The 22129-nt window shown below is 46.0% G+C and overlaps 1 protein-coding gene across 6 annotated transcripts in view; it reads right to left on the bottom strand.

Annotated features, from left to right (window-relative positions):
- Window positions 1–4424: 4424 nt before the first annotated feature.
- Kcnj6 (potassium inwardly rectifying channel subfamily J member 6) overlaps window positions 4425–22129 on the bottom strand; it is a 242512-nt gene continuing 224807 nt past the window's right edge. For 4 of the 6 annotated variants that reach the window (XM_057764126.1, XM_057764128.1, XM_057764127.1 and 1 more), the window contains one exon: window positions 4425–21407. In XM_057764126.1, the coding sequence (XP_057620109.1) occupies window positions 21082–21407 (326 nt within the window). In that variant the 3' untranslated portion in view covers window positions 4425–21081. The remainder of the gene's footprint in view (window positions 21408–22129) is intronic. The other 2 variants (XR_009056810.1, XM_057764130.1) reach the window with 2 other exon arrangements.

Here is a 22129-nt window from a genome sequence, read left to right as displayed (position 1 = left end):
ATTCATTCCCCGTATCCATTGACTAGGTATGCTTATACAGGCAAGGACAAACAGATGCAATATTGACCCTTGGTGACCTAGTGTTATGGTTGATCCCAAGAGATCCCTGTGTATCTCTGGGAGGGGCAGACAAGTTTCTAAAGGTCACTAGTGTGGGCCAATCATTCTACCAAGAACTTCATTCTGATCTTGGTGCCAGGAGCCTCTCTGGAGGTTTCACCCAACCACAGGTGGTACTGACCATTCTTGGATGGTGCACTCACAGATGGGCCCACCCACATCAATTATCAGTCAGGAAAACGCCATCATCACAGACTTGCCTACAGGTATGGTGGGAATATGTATTTTCTCATTTGAGGTCCCCTCTTTCCAGATGACTCAATTTAACATAAAACTAGACATAGCATACTCACTGAGTCTCCATTTTGTTTCTGGACAAGATGAAAGGCTGAAGATCCCCCAACTTAATTCCTCCCCTCCCAAGAAAGCTGTGACCCACAGATGCTGAGACCCCTTTTCATGAGTAGCAGGGTCTTTATTGTCAGGTGTCTAAGACCATGCTCCACAAAGAAGGCCGCTGATGAGCAACCACACAGATATGAGCTTTCATGCACTCAGCACTCAGGCCAGAGAGACACCTACCCCAGCTTCTTCACACCAGACATCCAGTTGGATGTCTTACAAGACCTCACACACCCATTCAAGCCCTTTTCCATGATGAAGTCTAGTCTCCCTGTAGATATTGTGGACAAAGAGAAAACCCTTGAAGTTAAGTCATATGAAAGACCTACCTTCTCCACTGTCTTTTATGGTCATCTCTTAGTTGCCCTGCAAATGTCTCAATCACAGGTTCTCCAGAGAAACTTCAGTCATCATTTTTAGAATGTGCTGCTTTCTATGGAGTAGATTTCCCCACCAAGATTGGTTTCAAACTCCCACCTTGCTGTCAGTGACTATGGAGCTGGAAAGGGATGTGCTACCACACAGATACACCAGATATCAGTAGCTCAAGAATATTGGAAATTATCAAACACAGTGAGACAATTAGGGACCAATGATTTTTTTTTTAAAAAAATGCTTTTCAAGTGTTTGTTTTTAAAACATAATTTATTCAATTTTTAATTAGTATAATATGTGTTTAGTAGTAAACTTGAGGAATTCCTGGAAAATGTAGAGGTTTGGTACTTGAGCATAGTCCCAGCCTGTCCAAGCTCTCTGCTGGATGGCATGGCATGGCATTTGCTGCTGATGGGGACTGACCCATAGTGCAACCGGGAAGTCAGTTTCCAATGACCATCTCCCCATGCAATCTGCCACAGAGATGTGCCCGTGAGGCCTTTAAGAGTAGACTTAGTGGTAAAGTAGCAGTCGAGCACCCTTGCTTATAAAGTTATTGTTGTCTCCAAATCTTCTCAAGCCCTGGTCCCTGTTCTTCATTTTCCACAATGATGCAATGTCCCTTGGGTACCTACCTACTTGGTGGCCAGTGGGGAGGGAGACAGATCAGCGCTTTCCTTGGGAAGTCACTGAGACCCAACATCAGCCACTGTCATGTCCCTGTTGTCCTTGGCTCCTTGGTTGGTATTCTCATGACTGTAGATGGAGACTGAGCTGTCTTTCCCAGCTTCCCAGACCCAAATAATCACATAAAATTATATTAATTACAACACTGTTTGGCCAACAGCTCAGGTGTATTCCTAGCTAGCTCTTATATCTTAAATTAACCCGTTTCTATTAATGGGTGTATTGCTACAAGGCTATGGCTTACCAGTAGGATTCTGGCCTCTTTCTCCTTTGGCAGCTACATGGAGTCTCCAAGTCCACCTTCTTTCTCCCAGCATTCAGTTTAGTTTTCCCACCTAGCTCTATTCTGCCCTGTCATAGGCCAAAGCAGCTTCTTTATTAACTAACGGAAATAACACATATTCACAGAAGACAGAGTGGACTTCCACATCAGATGACCCCTCCTGACTTGAGGCTGGTGCCTCACAACCACACTGGGAATGAGAATTGTTATTGACTTCGGTGTCTTCTTAAATGCAAAGGGTGGCTGTGCTGGGTCACATGCAAATGTTTATTGTGTAACCAGCAGCTTAATTTCTGAGTTGTCATTCTAATTTAGTGATTGCAATAGTAGTTTGCAATGCCGTTCTGGACTAGCTACTTTAACGAGTCTCCCATCACTCAGCGAGGCAGTACAAGCTATGTTGTACTCTTTCTGGACTGTCAGCATCAGGCAAGGGATGCATAAAGGGTGCCCCACTCTTGTAACAATGAGCTAATGTGTGCAGTGGCTATCGTTGTGGTCCTTGTGTTGTAAGGACCCAATCCCAAGGAGTCTCTGAAAGTGCAAAAATGATGTTTTTTTCAGACTAGTTACATGGAAAAGAAATAAGACCTATGCTGATGAAGGTTTCTTTCCGGCCAGGTTCCCAGCCACTCAGTTCCAAATAAACACACAGAAGTCTACTTTAATTATAAATTAGTTGGCCTATTAGCTCAGGCTTCTTATTCACTAATCCTTACATCTTACATTTACCCATTATTTTTGTCTGTGTTAGCCATGTGGCTTGGTATGTTTGTCAGCGAGGGATTCTCATCTTGCTTTCTCTCTGTCTGGGTGATGACTGCAGACTATTTTCCTCTTCCCAGAATTTTTCTGTTCTCATTTGCCCCACCTCTACTTCCTGCCTGGCTACTGGTCAATCAGCATTTTATTAAACTAGTACAAGAAATAAATCTTTATAGGGTAAAACCATTGTCCCACAGCACTTTCCCCCTTTTTTTCAAAACAAGAACTCAGGATGGAATCTCCCTTGTTTAGCTTTCTTCCTGACCGTTATCCATACAACTTGTAACCAACACTGTAAACAAAGAAAAAATTCATAATTCATTTTTTTTGGGAATGTGGGTGTAGTTTTCCAGGCCATTTCCTGCTGATTGAGGGTACTGATAATCTTACAGAGACCTAAAGAAAATTTAGAATTATGATCAAGTCCTGACTGGAGTATCCTGTGAGGTTTGATCATCTCAGTCAGCAGTCTTGAAACTGTTCTGGATGTAGAACTCAGACAACTGGGCCATTTGCTTCTACTGGAGATTTCTCAGGGGGTCTTCCTTGATCGAACCTGATTTTTCTTAGCCCAGAATGAATCCCACAGTCTCTCATTTCCTGTGGTAACAAAAACAAAACCTCCTTTCCAAAGTAGCATATCTTTTTACTTCAGTTTTGAAGTCAAGGCATTTTCAAAATATATATGTTTGATTAATCCAGCAACATTTATAATCAATGTCTTTTAGCAGCTGTTTCTCCTTCCTCAGTACTCAAACAGTTCAAAGACAACACAATAACATATAGTATCCAGACTCTCTGTATATTTTTCATCTTTATGTGGCTTTATTTTAAACTCTATTTCTTTTATTTTTAATTTTTGTTTCTTTGAGACTAGGTTTCTCTGCTTCGTCTTCAGTGGACAGAGAGCCTCTGTGACTCCCCACACCATGATCACAGGTTTCATCCAGCACAGGCTCAGAGCCTTGAGCCAGGAATACAGATCAACAGATCTGCAAACGGGCTCACCTGTGCCCCACAAGCCGTCGGTGTCAGAGAATTCTGTCATAACGGCACCAAGTCTGATGGATACAGCAGGCTAGCAAGCGTGTGAAAAGATGTGTTTGTGTGATGCGGCTCAGGACAGCATCACCAATGGGAGTGCTCCCTGTCTAGACGCCCTCCCAGGTGTCTACCCTTCAGGGGGGGCTACACAGACCTGAGGGACCCGGCATATGCATCTTCTCGCTCATAAGTGACCGGGTCTCAGAGTGAGCAGAGCTTAGGAACTCACGATTTCAGAGAAGTTCCTGCAAAGGCCTTCCACGGTGTTAGCAGGGTGGTGTGTTTTTGTCAAAATGTCAGGCACACGCTGTGGGTAGATAGCTGTCTGCAGAAGGTGGGAGGAAGCACAAGACAATTCCCGGCTGGCGGCGAGCGCGTCTGCAGTTTAATGCGCATGTGAACTCAGTAGTGGGAGTGAGTGTCTGTGGAATATTTCATCCCCCACCGAAGAGAAGAGGGGGAGAGAGAGAGAGAGAGAGAGAGAGAGAGAGAGAATGCTGCCTTGGTGCATTTCAGTTCCGTATGCCGAAGAGGCATCACAAGGCAGAGGGAATGATGGGAAGAGGAAAATATGGGGTCAGTGTGGTGCAGGGATACCGCACAACCACCATGCCGTCCTTGTATTCTGGGTGCAAGGTTCGCATTTTGAGTGACCCTGCAGCAGCTCTTTGAACTCTGAGATGAATTCCTTCCTCTGCCTGTAGAATAGGTTGACTTCTTTGGACACCACACACACACACACACACACACACACACACACACACACACACACACAAGAGACAAAGGCCATATCAAATTATTCTTTTATTGTTCCAGTCAAAAAAAGAGGAACGCCTCAATATGTAAACAGTTTCCCTAACACAGCGAGTTCTTAAATATATATATATTTATTCTAAAAAAAATTTGGCATTGTAGAGATTTCTTAATACATAATTTGTGCTTTTGCATTTAGCATGCTTCTGCCTCGTTGCGCGTGCGCAGACAGACTTGGAGTTGAGTAGAGGGAGTTACAAAAGGATGGACGTGTGGGTCAGGAGCCAAACCAGGGCCTGAGGTCTGCCTGGCTTTCGCTTTCCAAAAGCTTGGCAGGAGGTTGGCAACAATGACCTCAGAAGCAGGTATCAGCTACTTTACTGCGAAGAAAAGTTGAAGCCTTCGCGGGAGATTTCTGGGGAAGATTTTTCTCCCTGTGTTTTTTTCTGTGCATGTCTAAAAGATCATTGGTTTTTGCGTAAAGAAAGCTCCAGGGGGTGCCCAGGGTTCTCTGCGTAGGATTTTGCCAGCCTTAGAATTTACTATCACATGCCTCTGAAATTCCAATTTTGCCAGCTCCCCACACCCCACAGATTCCCTGAATTATTTGGGAGCGCTTGGACAGTTGTGCCAAGGCCATCCTGCTGCGGTTCCGAGGAAACAACTGTCCTCCTGTTCAGCCGGGAAGCCTCAGGAGCTACGACACTATGATGGCTTTATTAATAAGCCCGTCTGTGTCCCTCCTTCAGGATCATCTACAATTTAGCACCAGTTTTCACAATGTATTTTTATCAAATCCCCTGGGGGGTCATCTACCCTGTATAGGCCACCCCTCCCCCGCAGCACGTCTTTATGTCTCAATCTGGCCCCTCATTATGAAACGCCTTTCCCCTGGAAAGCCCGCCAAGGCCTCAAGGAATAGCAAGGTATGTCCCTTCCTGCCACGCCACCCTGTTGCTGAGTGTTTATATAGAGACTAGCTGGCTGTCTTTAAATTCCACTTTATGTGTTAAAGCTGCCCCTCCAACTAAGTATTTTATCGCTAAAACTGGACTCACTTGCTTTTTGTGTGATATGGGGATCAGGATTTAATCCCAGGGTTTTGTGTGGTCACACAGTAAGAGCTGTGGCCATGGGTGGTGTTTGCTGTAGACAATGGGAGAGGTTACTATTTATTATCCTTCAGGGTACCTTGCTTAAGACATTACTCACAGAACAGCGATGCTCGCTGAGTGTCCATGACCAGAATGCCTCGTGTAGAACCTTGCCCTTGACTAACTTTAGTGAGCTGCTGGATTGTTCGGCACGCTCTCAGCCTTGAAGACTGCCGTACACCTGAAAAGGAGAGCCTTCTCTGTAGGACATAAGCATTTTATTAGAGACTTGAGTTCTTAGGGAAACTGCTGGGGGCAGAGTTGAAGTCTATTTGTGTTCCTACTTTTTTTGGGTGTGTGTGTGTTATGCTTGCTTAAAACATTTTAAAATTTAATTTAAATTTGTCTGTATGGGTGCATGTCTGTGTGAGTGTGTTACTTGTGTGTGGGTGCCTGAGACTGCCAGAGGAGGGAGCCAGTCCTCCGGGGCTGCGAGCTGCTCTGCACGGGTGGTGTGCACCAAATGTGAGTCCTCTGAAAAGCAGTGGTTGTTCTTAGCCCCTGGGTCACGGCTCTAGGCCTTTGTGTTCTTTAGAAATGGATTCCAGTGGGGACCTCATGACACCTGATCTAAAGAGCCAGTTCCAGGGCTCCTTGGGTCTGTCTCGATAGGTCTGTGTGATGGTTTGGTGAGAGCTTTATCTCCCGGGAAGCACAAGACAGCGCTGGACCTGGGACTCAGTCTTAGCCTCAGTTTCATTGAACCATGATAAAAGGATGCTGGCACTGACAACGGGCTTTTGAACTAGTGAGCTTTTCAGAATACTTTTCCTATCCTAGCTCCCAGAGACAGCTCATATTTTACTCAGCACACAAACCTCTGGCCCTTTGCTGGGAAAGGCAGATACAAGTCATTTTAAACCAATAATGAAAAGGATTTCTTCCTTCTTTCTGCTTTGGGTAAACAACTAGAACATGACAGAAGATAAACAGTGCTGCCAACCATGTTACAGAAGGCTTCAGCTTCTGCTGAGCGTTTGGTTTAGACTCAACAGCTCTGGTGAAGTTCCTCCATGCATGTTTCCAGGGGGCAGAGCTGGAGTTGCGATGAAATCAACTTGCCAGTAACATGATGGTATTGGGTTACTTAAAAGAAAATGATCCCCGGGCGGTGGTGGCGCACGCCTTTAATCCCAGCACTCGGGAGGCAGAGGCAGGTGGATCTCTGTGAGTTCAAGGCCAGCCTGGTCTACAGAGCTAGTTCCGGGACAGGCACCAAAGCTACAGAGAAACCCTGCCTCAAAAAAAAAGAAAATGACCTTTATTAATAGGTATCTGTTGTGTTAGAATGGTCATGTGTGTTGCTCAGGTGCATCGAAAACCCTACAGCTGGAGTTACAGGTTGTTGTGAGTCTCCTGACACAGGTGCCTGCCACCAAACTCTGGTCCTCTGCAAGAGCAGCATGTGCCCTTAAAAACTGAGCTGTCTCTTTTGTCCCCTGGATGACTTTCTTGTCTAATGTGCAGGCGTGTGTTTATTTTATGTCACTGATGCTGGCTTTCCGTGAAGCATTTTCCTACTTTGGTGGAAGTCACAGTGCCCTAAGAAAACACCTACCTCATAATTGCTTATCTGCCACCTGGGTTAGTGTGGTAGGAGATGGGAGAGGGGTGTGGCTGGAGGAGGAGAGATGGGGGTGTGGCTGGAGGAGGAGGATGGCTGGAGACAGGAGTAGTTTTGGTGGCTGAATTTACAAAGGAAGAATTTTCAAAGTTAAAAGTTGACTCAGTTAGGGACCATGGGTTTAAGAGTGATGCAGACTTAGACTGGTGGGGATGTAACTAGAATCATAGAGACAGAGATGGTGGGTCAAACACAGGCTGGAAAAATGAGGAATCGAACATCAGGTGACAGACTCTTCTCGGGGACAGAGAGAGCATTCATCAGGATACTCTGTTCTGAGCCGTTATAATACCTTAACACATTAAGACTACAAAAATTCTGTAGTGTTCCTTTTCAGAGCACAGTGGACTTAAGCGAGAAGTCAATAATAGAAAGAGGCCCGGGAAATCTTTAAACACTTTAAGGTTAAACAGCACAGTTCGCAGTAACATGGGGTGTAGGAAAAAAAATCTCAAGAGAAATTAAAAAAATACTTTGAACTGAGTGAAGATGAAATCACAGTTTTAGACATGAAGTAAAAATAGAACCTGAACACAAATTTATAGCATCAAATGCATCAAGTAGAAAAGAAATTTATAATCAGTCATCTAAGTAGGAGTGGATTAAATCCAAGGGAAGCAGGGTAGTATAGAAGGGCACAGGCTGACAAAACTGGAACAGGAAGTAAAAAAACTCATGGAACCAAGATCCCAAGAACCAGTTCTCTGAAATAAAATAAAATAATTAAATTTCTAGTTGGACAAGGAGAGAGAGAGAGAGAGAGAGAGAGAGAGAGAGAGCTAGAAATCACTGCAGAAATGGATGGAAGGGTATATATAGCTACAGACCCTATGGACACAGAAGACACGGAAAGATGCAGACACGCTCTCTGCTTGAGTGAAGTAGACTCATTCCTGGAAGCATACAGTCTGGCAAAGCTCACATGAGAGGAAACAGATGATCCCAAAGGTCTGTACATTAGAGACTTTAAAGCTTTGTTTATTTTTATTTATGTGTATGAATGTGAATGCCTGCATGGTTTATGTGCACCACACACATGCGGTAGCCCGTGGAAGCTGAACCCAGGCCCTCTGCAGAGCACTAAGCAAGCTTAACCGTGGAGTCCTCTCTCCAGCCCCGACTTTAAGTAAATTATTCACGACCTTTCCAGCCAGAAAGCACTAGGTCCAGATGGGCTCATTCTGGGTGGAGTCTTCCAAGTAGTTAAGGAGGGAAATATAGCAATTCTTTGTAATCGCTTTCAGAGGATGCAATTAGAAGAGACACTTCTCAATCCACACTAGGAGTCCAGCGTCACCCTATGGACAAATGAGGAAAAGATACTTCAGTAAATGAAAACTACAGATCAGTAGCTCTCACGAACATAGATCCAAATAGCCTCAACCACAAACAGCTCACGAATTGAATCTAACAACGCACGAAAAGAATTATATACTATAACCAAGTGGGATTTATGCCAGATAAGAAAAGCAGTTCAACATTCAAAAGCAAATGCCTGTAATCCACGCTAGCGGGCAGAGTCACACACCATGTGTGCTGGTATTGTTGGACGCGGAGGGAGAATTTGGTCAAACCCAAGCAGCCATCCACCATGAAAGTCCTCAGTAGGAATTAGAGAGCTGAAATCACACAGTAGCATGGCCCTTTTAGAATTTTTTAACTTAATAATTTGCACTTAATGTTATTCTATGTTGTTCCATGATTCTGTGGATTGTTTTTTCGGTTTTGGAACGCATCACTGTTGAGCTGTCTGCTTGCTGATTCACTTATCACAGGGGTGCGTCTTGGTCTCTAAGCCTTCTGCAGTTACTAATAAAACTGCTCTAAACACAGAGGTTCTCTATAAAGTATGGCTAGAAGGATGTTTCTTTTTTATTTTTACTGTTTGTTTATTTTTGGCATTTCTTGAACTAGGGGGGGTGGTATTTAAAACTCCTGTCGGTTCACTTCACTTAGCTGACAGAGACTTGTTTTCTGTTCAGACCCAGAATGGGAGCCATTGCTTTTTGACATGATTCTAGATGTAGATGATGCAATAAGACAAGAAAAGTTAATAAAAGATATGCAGATTGGGAGGGAAGAAACAGTTATCATTTACAGATGAGACACTCACCTCTAGAAAATCTTTAAGAAGAGACAAAAAAAAAAACCCCACAAGGTTTGTTTTTGTTTTTGTTTTGTTTGTTTCAAGACAGGGGTTCTCTGTAAAGCCCTGGCTGTCTTGGAACTTGCTTTGTAGACCAGGCTGGCCTTGAGCTCACCTGCCTCTGCCTCCCAAGTGCTGAGAATAAAGGCTTGCACCCTTCCCCCAGCAAAACCAGGATTAAAAAAAAAATAATTACATAAAGATTTTGGACACAAGTTAGTATACAAAAACTGTTTTCTTATTCATCAGCAATGAGTGATTAGAATCGGAAATAAAAATATAATCATTTAAATTAGTAGCTCTTGACATAAACACGCTTAGATATAAGTCTCATAAATCATTTATGAGATCTATGTGAAGAGGACTATAAAGGGGTGAAAGACACCGAAGACCCAGATAAACAACAAAACCAGCCTTGTCAAGGTGTTTTCTATTCTTATCTTGATCTTTAGAGTTAACACCATATCAATCCAAAGTCAAGTAGTTAATTTGTAGATATCAGCTCTCTAAAGTTTACATGAGAAGCAGAAGACTCAGAATAGACAAAATGAATCATTCACTGTTGAAGAAACTGTGCAGACAGACGGCAGGTGCCCCAAACGCTGGGACTGGTAGTGAAGTGGCTGTATAGGTCGAGACGGTGTGGTATTGGTAAAAGCATCGGTGGGCTGGGCACAGATGACGGGTCTGACTAGAGAGCCCAGAAACAGCCGCATAAATCCAGCAAAGGGGCAAAAGCTGCTATTTCAGCAAACTGTTAGACACATCAAAAACAAGATAAAAAAAGAATCTGAACACAAACCTCACATCAGTTCAGACCCATCATAGATGTGGGGATAAAACGACAAAGCTCCCAGGAGACAGTAGACAGTCTGGGTGATCTGGGGATGTGACAGGGTCCTAGATACAGCTCCAAAGGTACATCCCATGAGAGATGGTTGCCAGGCTGGACTTCATGGAAATAAGAAACTTCTGCAGAGCAAAAGACACTCTCGGAGAATGGCCAGCAGCGAGGATATTTGCCAAAGTCTCAGCTAATGAAGAACAAGAGTCCAAAATATACAAAGAACCTTTGCAGTTCAAGAATAGAAAAATAAATGCCCACCTACAGACTGGATGAAAGATCGCAGCAGAGACCCCAGCATGGCAATCTACAGACAGGCAGGAGCCTCTGAGAAGGTGTTTAATGCCATTGTTACCTGCACGGTACACAGCCATAGCATATTACACACCTGTAAGAAGGGCACAGGTCCACCAGACACCGGGAGGAGCAACCAGAGCCCCCACTCCTTCCTAGAAGAATGAAGGGATAGTACAGCCCCCAGGGAAGACAGCTGACAAGGGAAGTGTCTCACCATGCAACACAGGAATCATAATTTCTGATATTTGCCCAAATGAGCTGAAAGCTTATTTCCATATAAAAACCGCAGATGGCTGCTTTTAGATGCTTTATCTCTAAAAAGGTGGACAACCAACAACCAAGACACTTTAAGTACGTGAATGGCTAAATAAATTCTGGTCTGTCCAGAAAATGGAATATTGTTCGGAAGTGGAGAAGGAAGAGCTAGGAAGCCACCAGAAGCCACTGGAGGGACCTGAGTGTATACTACCAATGGAAGAATGCAGCTCCAGAAGGCTTTCCCTGGGTGACTGCAGTCACAGTCTATGAAGCAGACCGAGAAGGAGCAGGGGGCGTTAGGAAGGGGTGAGGGCTGCAGAGGAATTGTAGGGTGGCCAACCTGCTCTATATAACACAACAACAGTGGGAACCTGTCCTTACACAGCTGCTCAAACACAGTCAATGTCCATGGACAAGAGTGAGACCTACCTTCGCCTCCACGTGTGGGTGATAACAGTGTATTGGGGTGAACTTATGAACAGTGGTGTGTCTTGTCAGGGTGAGGGGAGTGGGAGAGGGTGTGGCATATGGGGACTCTGTACTTCCTGCTTAATTTTTCTGTGGACTTAAAATGTCCCTAACAATTATAACTTACCACTTAGAAATAAAAAGGAGCATTGGGAGACGTCCAGTGATTCATCTAAGACTACATAGCTCATATGAGGGGCGGGCAGACCGGGGCCAAGCTCCCAGGTTCGTAGCCCCTACTGCATATCCTGTGTGTGGGCCAGCAATGTGTGAGATTATTTAATAGCTAATGCCCCTGCGATCACCTGGGGGGTGATCCTCATTCATGTTTAGTCCTCCAGAAACCTTTCCTTTTCGATTTAACTTTTATTACTTTAAAGTGTGTTTGTGTGTGTGTGTGTGTGTGTGTGTGAACATGGTTGCAGCTGCCTGTAGAGCTCAGAAGTGCCACATTCTCCCGGAGCTGGAGTTACGGGCAGTTGTGAGCTGCTTGACATGGGCCCTGCAACCAAACTCCTTCATAAGAGCAGCAACTGCTCTCGGCTGCTGAGTCATATCTCCAGTCCCACCTTTTGGGAGCTTATGTGGACTTGGTCATAGCTGATTGGGAGGTCTAAGAATGTGGTCTGTGCGTGTGCATGCATTCACGTACATGTGCTTATGAGTCACTGTTTGATATTCCCAGTTGGTATGTTCGTTGTAAAGGTCTAGGGACATTTCACCACACTGTGCAGCCTTCAGAGAATTCTTCATTCCTTGAGAACACGGCACACAGAGGGAAAGATGTAAATAGGAGGGATCGTGTGCTAACAAGTGGGAGTGCTGGTGCCTATTGTGACAGAACTCGAAAACCAGCTGGGAGCAAGTCCTAAGGTATGATTGTCTGGGTTGCGGAAAATTCTCACTTATCCTCTCTTGTCCCTGAAGATATAGCAAGCCCACTGAAGATATAGCAAGCCCACTAGGTGAGCCCCATCTGTGTGGACATACATCAGCCCTGGGTGCTGAGATCAGCTGCACAGGCATGCATCAGCCCTGGGTGCTGAGCAGCTGCACAGGCATGCAACAGCCTTGGGTGCTGAGATCAGCTGCACAGGCATGCAACAGCCTTGGGTCCTGAGATCAGCTGTGTGGGCATGCATCAGACCTGGGTGCTGAGAACAGCTACGTGGGCATGCATCAACCCTGGGTGCTGAGATCAGATGCATGGGCATGCATCAGCCCTGGGTGCTGAGATCAGCTGCGTGGGCATGCATCAGCCCTGGGTGCTGAGATCAGCTGCGTGGGCATGCATCAGCCCTGGGTGCTGAGAGCAGCTGCGTGGGCATGCATCAGCCCTGGGTGCTGAGATCAGCTGCACAGGCATGCATCAGAGATCTCCGTGAAAGCAGATGCCCACGTCACACCTCCCTCATCTACAGCGCTACCACATCCCAGTTCTCTCCCTTCCTTGTCCTCTGCGATTGCTGTGGAATCGTCCCTGCCCAGCTGACTTCCTTTCAGCCTGCTCTAGGGGCCAGACTGGCTCGCACGCTGAACGCATCAGTGCTCAAGCCTCCTTTCGTGTGGCAGAACACAGGAGCCCAGTCCCAAGATCAAGTCAGAAGGAAACACAAAGCTCAAGAAGAAACAGAATTCTGAGGGCGCTGAACTCTGGATAAAAACGAGTATCTTTAACTTGAAGTAAGATTTTCAACAATAAACTGTATGTCGTTTATTTTTTTCCTCTCTCTCTCTCTTTTTGAGGTAAGGTTTCATGTAGCTCAGACTGACCTTGAACTCCTGATCTTCCTCCATTCATCTCCTAAGTGCTGAGATTACGGGCACATACCACTATACCTAGCAAATATGAATAATCTTTTATTGTTTGTACTTAGGCTTATTATTGAAACATTATTTGTTTAGAGCCAGTCTTAATATGGCAGACTGTGTTTACTTAAGAGAATGGCAGTTCTTTGGACATCTGTTACATTGGATACTGTGAATATACTTTCTGGGGTTTTAAAAAGATAAGGTGTGTGTGTGTGGTGAGACACAATGTGGTTACTATGTGCACACTGCTGTAAGGTGCAACAAGACCACCCCACACTTGGTTGCTAAATGAGCACACATGTATTGGGCCCTGCTCTCATTTCTTTGGGCTACCCCAAAGGCTGTCTGCAGAGTTCTGCTCCTGGGACCTCCCCTAAGCCTCCTCTAGTCTGCACAAGAGTGGTCCACACTCGCAGATGGAAGGTTGCCATGGCAGCAGCTGAACTGGGAAGCAGTCTGGGTAGCAGTCATACCAGAGTGCTGGCTGTTTGTACAGGCTGTGAGCAGAGAAAAGACCACTTTGCCAACAGAGGCACATGCTTGGGTCACGTCGGAACCTGTGTCTGTGTGTGTGTGTGTGTGTGTGTATGTGTGTGTGTGCACTGCTGTCATGCGTGCCTCTGGTTTTAGAGGAGGTGTGCTGGGATGAACAAAGGTCCTTGGGACTTCCTGAGAAGTCTGGAAACTGTCTAGGTGATCACAGGCTGCAAATGGTGGGAAGACAGAAAGACCCATCCAGGCAAGCCCATTTGTCCCCCAGCGTGAGGCCTCACTTGACCCTGCTCTGGTCATTTGCTGGGAGGGGGTCAAAGAGGTCCAGATACCAGTAGTAAGCTCAAGGTGCGTAATGGCAGGAGCAAAATGTTCTAAATACTTTATCTCGGGGGTCAGACGCCAATAAAGTCAGCAGGAGTGAAGAGTTAGCAGTAAGAGGTGGGCCTGTCAGATAACGAGCTGCACATTGTAGACTCTGCTCAAGGGTGGAGTTAAACAACCGTCCTCCTTTGGCTGCTCTGTCAGGGAAAATGTGTGGATGCTGTGACCTGGGTGGGTTCCAACGGAACAGCTCTGAGACTTGCTTAGAAAGGGGACAGGTTCCGCTCTCCAGAAGGGAACTGCAATATCCCGAGTGACTGACTTCCTGTCCTCACAGCTCTGTGAACCCTCAAAGTGAAATTTTCTCAAGTGTGAAACATTTGATGTGTAATAAAAACAGAAACTCAGGATATCAGGGAGATGATTATTCTGGTGAAATCAGAACTTCCGGGGATTTCTTTCGGTGTGCTGACTTCAGTTTTGCTTTAGTATGTTACTGGGTTTACATTTGGACAGGGTTCCCTGGTACCTTGCAGACTCCAAAGGTCTAAGTTCATTCCTGACTCAGGGGGTGATCTGTGGAGTCAAGAACGCCTCCCAGGCATTCTTAAAAAATCTCAGGTCCTTAGAAGACACTTCTAGGGGGCCATCGTCCAGATGCGCAAGGAGCAGCTCCTTGGCGGGGACACTCACTCTGAGGGCCTCAGCAGGCGGGCATGGCGAGCCATGTGCCTGCCCAAGCTGAGCAAGGGAGGGTCTTGCTCACTGTCACCCACAGGCAGAGGCACTGAGAGAGGGTGGGTCTGAGGACAGTATCCTCCCTTCTCTGAAAACCCTGACTAGACATCCAGAGGTTGAGACGGTGCACAGCTGGAATCTGAGATTCTGGTTCCAGTTGATCTGTTATTTGTATTTTAGGACCTTAAATCTAGCACTGGCTTGCTCCGAAAGGGCTTTCAGCCTCTACTGGGTCTTCTCTTGGACTCCTGGGACATCCTGGGGGCCCCTAACTCCTCTGGGTGAAAATACTCTGAGTGTTGCTTCACTTTGAGACGCTCTGGTGATTGGGATATTTATTTCACTAGTGCTTGCTGGTAGCGGATATTTACATCGCCTGAGAAAAGCAGCCCTTTGTGGTCTCACAAAGATCGGCGGCGTTGATATCACAGTTTTCATGATGAGTGCTGACCCTTGATCTCGAGGTGGTCACTTGCACATGGATAGTAGGAACTTGTCTACCTCTGAAGCTGATACCTGTTGACTCTGTGGCCATTGCTATCTGCCAACCACATGCACACCAGGATCCCAGTCTAGGGGAAGAGGGGCCAGAAGAACATGACGGTACATTTCATTCACGGCCACCCCTCCCTTTCCCAGCAAAGGAGCAAATCCGGGAGCTAATCTCATATAGCATAGCTTCCCTTTCCCTGGGACGGCTCCACATGGATTAGGTGGCTGTGTGAAGCTTCCTTTTGCTAAGGCAATGAGGCCAAGTAGGAGTTTGGCTCTTTTTACATTTATTTAAGTTTCATGGTGTTGGACTTTGAGACTGTGTGACCTGGTTGTGTCTTCTGAGTGGCTGAAGAATCGTAGAGGTCGGCATGGTCCCTGTGGCAGATGGCATTACCTCCTAAGTTTGGGATGTGGGAACACATCTGTCGCTTGTCCGTCCACAACACAACATGCAATGGTTTGTCACAGAATAGTTTCTTTCCCATCTAATTTCCTGGAAATCATTCATAAGAGAACTTGATATTATGCTCTCTCTCTGTCTTTTTCTCAGAAAATAGAACTGTTAAGAGAAAGAACCGAATTTGGCTGACTGGTATGAGAAATGTTTCCTTAGAACTAAGGTGGGTCAAATTTGTGACTCCAGACAATGCCATTTTAATATAGCCATATCTAAAATCCCCATCAGTGGGATTTGCTCTACTTTGCCATTACCTTGTCCCACCCTTCCACTCCCCTTCACGTTGCAGAGACCTCGTGAGTTCCAAGAGGAGGACAACTGGTCATCCATCTGCATGCTGAGCTTCTAGCTAAGAGGCCAGAGAGCCAGGGCCAGTGTACAGAAATATCGACAGTGGCTCCAGGACCCTCTTTACCTCACCGATCCACCTAGAGTTCCATCTAGAGGAACCAGTAAGAGCACGTGAGACCCCTCAACAGCCGGTTCCTTCTCCGTGCTGGCAACTACCCCTGAGCAGACACCAGTGGACAGAATGGTCTGCGGAATTTAAGGCCCTTGGGCACCAGAGAAGTCATATTCAGTTGCTGGGCCAGGAGCTTTCGTTTCTTTATTGCTCATTAACGAGTGGTTCTGCTCTAGCTGCTTCCAGGGTGGACATCAAATCCCAGAAGGGTGTGTAGGGAAAGGAAGCCTTCTCTCTGAGAGCCCTGACTGTATGACCTACTCTCAAAAACATGTTTTCCTGGAAGTGACTCCAGGAGATTTGGGCTGGGAAAGGAGACCATTCTCTGAGAAAAACCCACGAGAATAGTGTAATTCTTAAAACTGTGGCTACACACTTAATGGTAGTGTTGGTAATAGTACAGATGTTTGCCAGCTGCACAGTCTCTCATTTACCCAGTTCTTCTCATACAGACTCAGAGCAGCTAGAGGCAGTGCACACACAGATGGTGTGCTATGTTCCAATGAAACTCTTTATGGACCAAGATTTGAAATATTTTCTTTTGAGACAGTGTCTCACGTAGCTCAGGCTGGTCCCAAATTCTGTATGTAGCTGAGGATGATCTTGAACTCCTGACCTTCCTGCCTCCACTTCCAAAATGCTATAATGGGTGTGTGGTAACATGTTTTGTTATGCAGTACTAGGGCCCAAACCTGGGACTTTGTGCAAGCTCAGGAAAAGCCCTCTGCCAACCAAGTTACATCCCTGGCCCCTGAGATTTGGGTTTTATATGTCCCTCAAATATTCTTGGTTGTTTTTCCTTCCAACCATTTGGAAGTATAAAACTTAGTGTCAGCTTGAAAGAGTGTGACAGATTAGACTCCCAGCATGTTGGTTTTCCAAACTTTTTCTTAATAGAAACATCCGACGCTTACAGCCTTGTGACCTGGATTTGAGATCATGATGTATCATTTACTGGGCTGAAGTTTTGATGGCATGACTCAGTTTCCCCAAATTCTACATTCCCCGATGATCAAGAAGCCAGTCACAGTGCTCAGCTTCTGTGTGCATTTACTGCCCACTGTCAGGTGAGATAGTGTGTTATTCTCGGGTACGCAGTGTCGAGATTGTTGTGCACAGTGTCCAAGTCCCCTAGCAACCTTCGGACAGTCTTGACTTCTACATGACATTTTGAATCACAGATCCCCTCTGAGACACTGAAGGCAGACATATCAGGAAGAGGAAGGTTTCACTCTGGATTGCAAGGTGACATTTTCTTAGATACAGGTTGGACATAAAGTCTAACTCAAGATGAAGTTACAGCTGTTCTGTAATATCAATCAACCCGTCAATGTGGCTCATGTTTTCTAACTCTACAGCTATTTACTGAACTGAAGTCATAGGAACGAGACATCTTAGCTGGTCATGAATGGGGGTCATTTCACTTGGAGCCACCTTCTTGGCTTCTGGGTTGTTTAGAGCATTTAAAGTCAGGGAAGAAAGGGAAAGTCGACTCTGGGCCAGTTGTCTGGGTAGTGAGTAGTCTGTCTGTTTTCGTGTGTCTCACAGCTAAAGGGTCTGTGTGTTTTCCATGTACTTGTGGAGCCTTCCAAAGCATCTTTGCTCTCCCTGCTGCGCACCTTGGTCAGCCAGTCTCCAGACACTCCAAAGGTACCATCTTACATTCACGCAGAAAAGCAAACTGTGACCATTCGGGCTTTAAAACGAAGCCGCAATTAAATTTCAATTAGAGTATAATGAAAAAAAAAATAAACCCAGGTATGTCAGAGTCCTATTTTGATTAAACCTGTAAGAGAAAAGTTGTGCTTAAGAAACAGGTCGACGTTTCGATACAGTAGCTAGATTTCTGCTAGGAAAGTTAAGTACTAAATGAAATCAATAGATTTGGAATAGAAAGAGAACAAAAGGGGGGGACAAAGAGGAAGGGAGTAAAGGAAGAGGGGTTCCACCTCATGGCTATGGAGTCACAGTCACACCCCAACACGATGTTCAGAAGGACCTGAAAAGGATGAACTGATTCTAATGTGTTAGCATGTGTTAGCCATGTGCCCAGGGGGCTGCCAGAAGCTAACAGCTGTATTGATTACAGGAAGTCAATCTGTTAATGAATAGGGACTCTCTCTAGAAAGTTAATGGTAGGGGGGTCAGTAGAGCAAGGACTGCAAGGATCTCCTCAACCCCTCCCTTCCAGACAAACCTCAGGGAGCTCTTTTGCTCTGTGGGATTGGGGTCTACTGTGACAACTGTCCCCCTTGAGTTCCAGGGTCTTATCTGGACCATGGATCTCACTGTGCTTTATTGGGAAAAATGACTCGGACACACCAACCAAGTAGTCCAAAATATCGAGGGGGGAGAAGGGTGGAGTAAGGGAGGGGAGGAGGGAGGGAGAGAGAAAGAGAGAGGGAGAGCGCTCTATTGGTTGTGGATAGCTTGGTTCATTGTGTGTGTTCCTAGCACTTGGTCTACTGGCGGAGAGAGGGACTGGGGATCATGGACTAGAAAGGGGAGGCATTGGGGGTCCCTTTTGTTGAATTAACTTAATGAAAAACCCCATAGACTACTTGCTGCTTAGAAAATTCAGTCATAATGACCTTTCAAATTTTAACAGTAGACACAAAATACACTGTCAAACCGTTTTCTTGGCGACTGTAGAAAAATAGACGTTTGATAAGGACATTCTAACAAAAGGTCCTTCAGGAGCTCCCGTCTTTAAGGATTCTGAGCTCATGTCCCACACAGGATTTTTCTCCTCTTGCATCACCAACCGCAGTGACCTCAAGACCCTGAGAGGCAGAGAGAGACCCCCCATCAGAGTGTCCTGCTGAGGCCACAGCATGGCTGTGCACGGGGCTATTGTCCGGGTGTCCTGAAGAGTGGGGGAGAAGGGCAACTTCAAAGCTGCTCTTTCAGGCCGTCAATAGGGGAGATTGTCCTTCAAACTTCAGTCATAGATTTAAAAAGGCCCAATGAGTCTTCAAGAGCTAGTCAGCAGACATCTGGAGGCTTTCCCCACCTTTCTTTGTGCTACACAGGCCCTGCCCTGGGCTGCTGCAGGCAGGTGCCCCAAAGCAGGGCATCTTTCATAAGGCTAAGATAAGGTCAGGCCTCTTGGGAATCAGGCTCCCTCCTCCTCCTCCACCATCTCCAGCTTAGAGTGTGCAGAGAGAATGCATGACTTGATTGATAATAACCAATGCCAAAGGGAAATGCTGGCAGGCGGGGAAGGGCTGCAGCCAATAGCTTTGATTTCCAGAGTCAGAGCCAAGGAATAGTTGTTTGGGTAGCAAGATCTCTGCAGACAGAGAGGAGCAGCCCAGATGTTGGATGGAGAAACCACTTCCCATAATTCCTGTCTCTTATAGACCAGGAACCCAGATTACAGCAAAGCCCTGTGCAGTCTGGTGAGGGGTGGGCAAAGGGGAACCAGGGAGCAGCTAGTTTGACCTCTTTGACCTCTGTGGGGCAAAGTCTCAAACTGAGCACATCTGTAGGAGCTGAAATAAATTTAGATCCTTCGATGCGTATCTATGATGTGCAATGGTGTTAGAGAATGAACAGTTTATAGGTGTAAAATCAATGAGAAAGATCGGCTACAGTGCAAAATCTCCACCTGCCCCTGACGTCTCATCCCAGTCTCTTTCCTGTCCACTTTTCATGTCATTTTGAATTTAGATTGTTATGCATGTTGCCTGCCTTCCTTTGTTCGTTCATTCCCTCCTTCTTTGAAGATTAAAATAAGCTAGGGAGAACGGCTTGATGATTGTTGTTTGTGTTCTTTTGATTGAGAGGCCCGTGGATTAGATTGCAAGTAGTGGAATACTCTCGTACTCTGGAAGGACCTTTGAATCCCAGACTCTGGCCATTTCATAGTAATAGCAACAATAATGATAAGAGAAGATTAAAAAAAAAACCCAGCCTAAGAAATGGTAAGGACAGGCCCCAGGGAAAGGCTTGCCTGATGACATCAGAGGGCAGGGAGTTGGTAACGCAATATTGTCACCCATTGCATGACTTCCTGAAAGCCGTGGCTTCAACCCAAGTCGCCTTCTGCTGACTTGCCACAGCCCACATGAAATGCCAGCAGTTCCTCGTGACTACTTAGAAGAGCAATCAATGGTTTTACAGAAAGTTTTCTTAAACTGCTGTGCACCAAAGGGTTAGAGTTTATGGCGAGTGTAACGTGGGGGGCTGCGCTAGTCCCTGTTCCCCAGGCTGGTCAGAGAGACCCTTGCTATCTATAAACAAATGACATCCATTTTGTAAGTGTGTCACGGTAGCTCAGCGTCTTGGGTGGTGGGACTTGCAATCCTGCTACCTCTGGGCTGTTCTCAGACCTATGGCTTATTAGATTCAACAGAAGGATCACAAGGGAACAGAACAGTACCCTAGCAGCTGTCAACCTGGGACCTGGAACAAAGGCCATGCATTTAGAGGGCCAGCAGTCAAGGGGATCAAAATAACCAAAAGACACAGATAACAAAATAGAAACACCTACTGTACATTAGGAATCTTTTTTCTTCATATTTCTAAAGTTATATTTCTCAAGCTACATGAATGATACATCTATGTACATTATTAGGAGTTCTGCTCCACGGTACTCTTGTGCATGCTGAGTGCTGTTACTAATTGCCAAAAGAAAATAATTCCATAGGGCAGATCTATGTACAGTGGTCTATCCTTGGCTATCTGGGTCCTGCACCCACAGTGTCTGAGTGGGCAAGCACCTGCCCTGTGCTAGGTGAGATGAACTGGATTCTGTAAAACCAAAGGGACTATCCGGTGTGACCTACAGCCACGGTAAGCAGGTGACCTCTGTGACACTGGGTAAAACCCTTGACAGCTCTTTTGAGTGATGTATGTTGGACAGTCAAGTGGGTCAGTGGATAAGTCTCTCCTGAGGGTGGAGACCAGGCTTGGGCCACAAATACAGGTACCCTGACCCTCGACCAAATCCCTGTCTGCTCGTCCATCTGAACATCTGAGGGCAGGTAGGCATTTTACACCTTGAAGATTTGTTTTTTGGAAATGCCAAAATTAAATATAAATAAATCAAGATCAAAGTGAGAGAAACAGAAAAGAGGGGCATGAGAGACAAGGAAGGGCTGTGTCTGAGGGGAGGGAAAGGCTGACCCAGCAGGGCCTACACTTTGGACTCATTCTCTAGGTTTGCCACGTCACCATTCCTCTCTGTTTGTTCTTCCGGGTTCTTCTCTTCCTCTTCTGTCTCCAGTTCTGCATGTTGGTTCAGTTTGCTGGACACGGACCAACTCAGGGGCAGCTCCGCCCTGCTGGCCAGCTCGGCCAGCTCTTTGGCGCTAAGGGACGGGGTGCTGGTCTCGTAGGTCTCGTGGAAGCTGTTGTAGTCGACTTCGTAGAACCCGTCTTCCAGCGTCAGGACGGGGGTGAAGCGGTAACCCCACAAGATCTCACTGGTGACGTAGGAGCTTCGAGCTTGGCATGTCATTCCTGTGGAGAGGAGAAAAGGCTTTAGGATACATGGGCTTCCAAGGCCAAGGAGACTTGGGGACCTGAGCAGAGCTGTTATGTGCAGACATTTATACTGTAGAGGAGGGTGACATCTCTGGTACTATCTTTCACATTGTAGACACGCGCCATGAAACTCCAGGACTTTCTAAGACTGGCAAACTGAGTTCAATCCCCCAAATCCCACGTAGATGTGGGAGATTACTGATTCCATAAAACTGTCTTTTGACTGCCTCTCACACACAGTGGCAATGTATCCCCGCCACACGATTTATCCACACATCTCCATAGGCATTAATAAGTAAAGCAAATCAATAAACTTATAACTTGTTAAATTGCACAGAATAAGTGACCATAGGGTGTTCAGTCACAAAAGGGACATTGATATCCTGAGAGTCAGAGACCATTACAGAAGAGGGGCAGAAAGATTGTGAGCACCAGAGGGTCGGGGAAGACTGGGACAGAGTGCTTTGGACGTCACAGGACCTCACCTAGGGACTCACAGACATTGTGGCTGACTGCACAAGACCAAACCAGCTAATATCCTAGCGTAGAATAGAAGGGGTTCATGAGCCCCCACCTCCGACTGAAGGGCTATGGATGGTTGATGACTTTGGAATAAGGGAGTTAGTTTGTTTTTCCCCAGAGAGTGGCTCCTAGTGGGTTGACCACATTCTAGTGAATGACTGCACAAACAGAAGTAA

Source organism: Chionomys nivalis, chromosome 3 (genome assembly GCF_950005125.1).
Source record: "Chionomys nivalis chromosome 3, mChiNiv1.1, whole genome shotgun sequence".
NCBI classification, from domain to species: domain Eukaryota; kingdom Metazoa; phylum Chordata; class Mammalia; order Rodentia; family Cricetidae; genus Chionomys; species Chionomys nivalis.
This window is presented reverse-complemented; position numbering and strand designations above follow the sequence as displayed.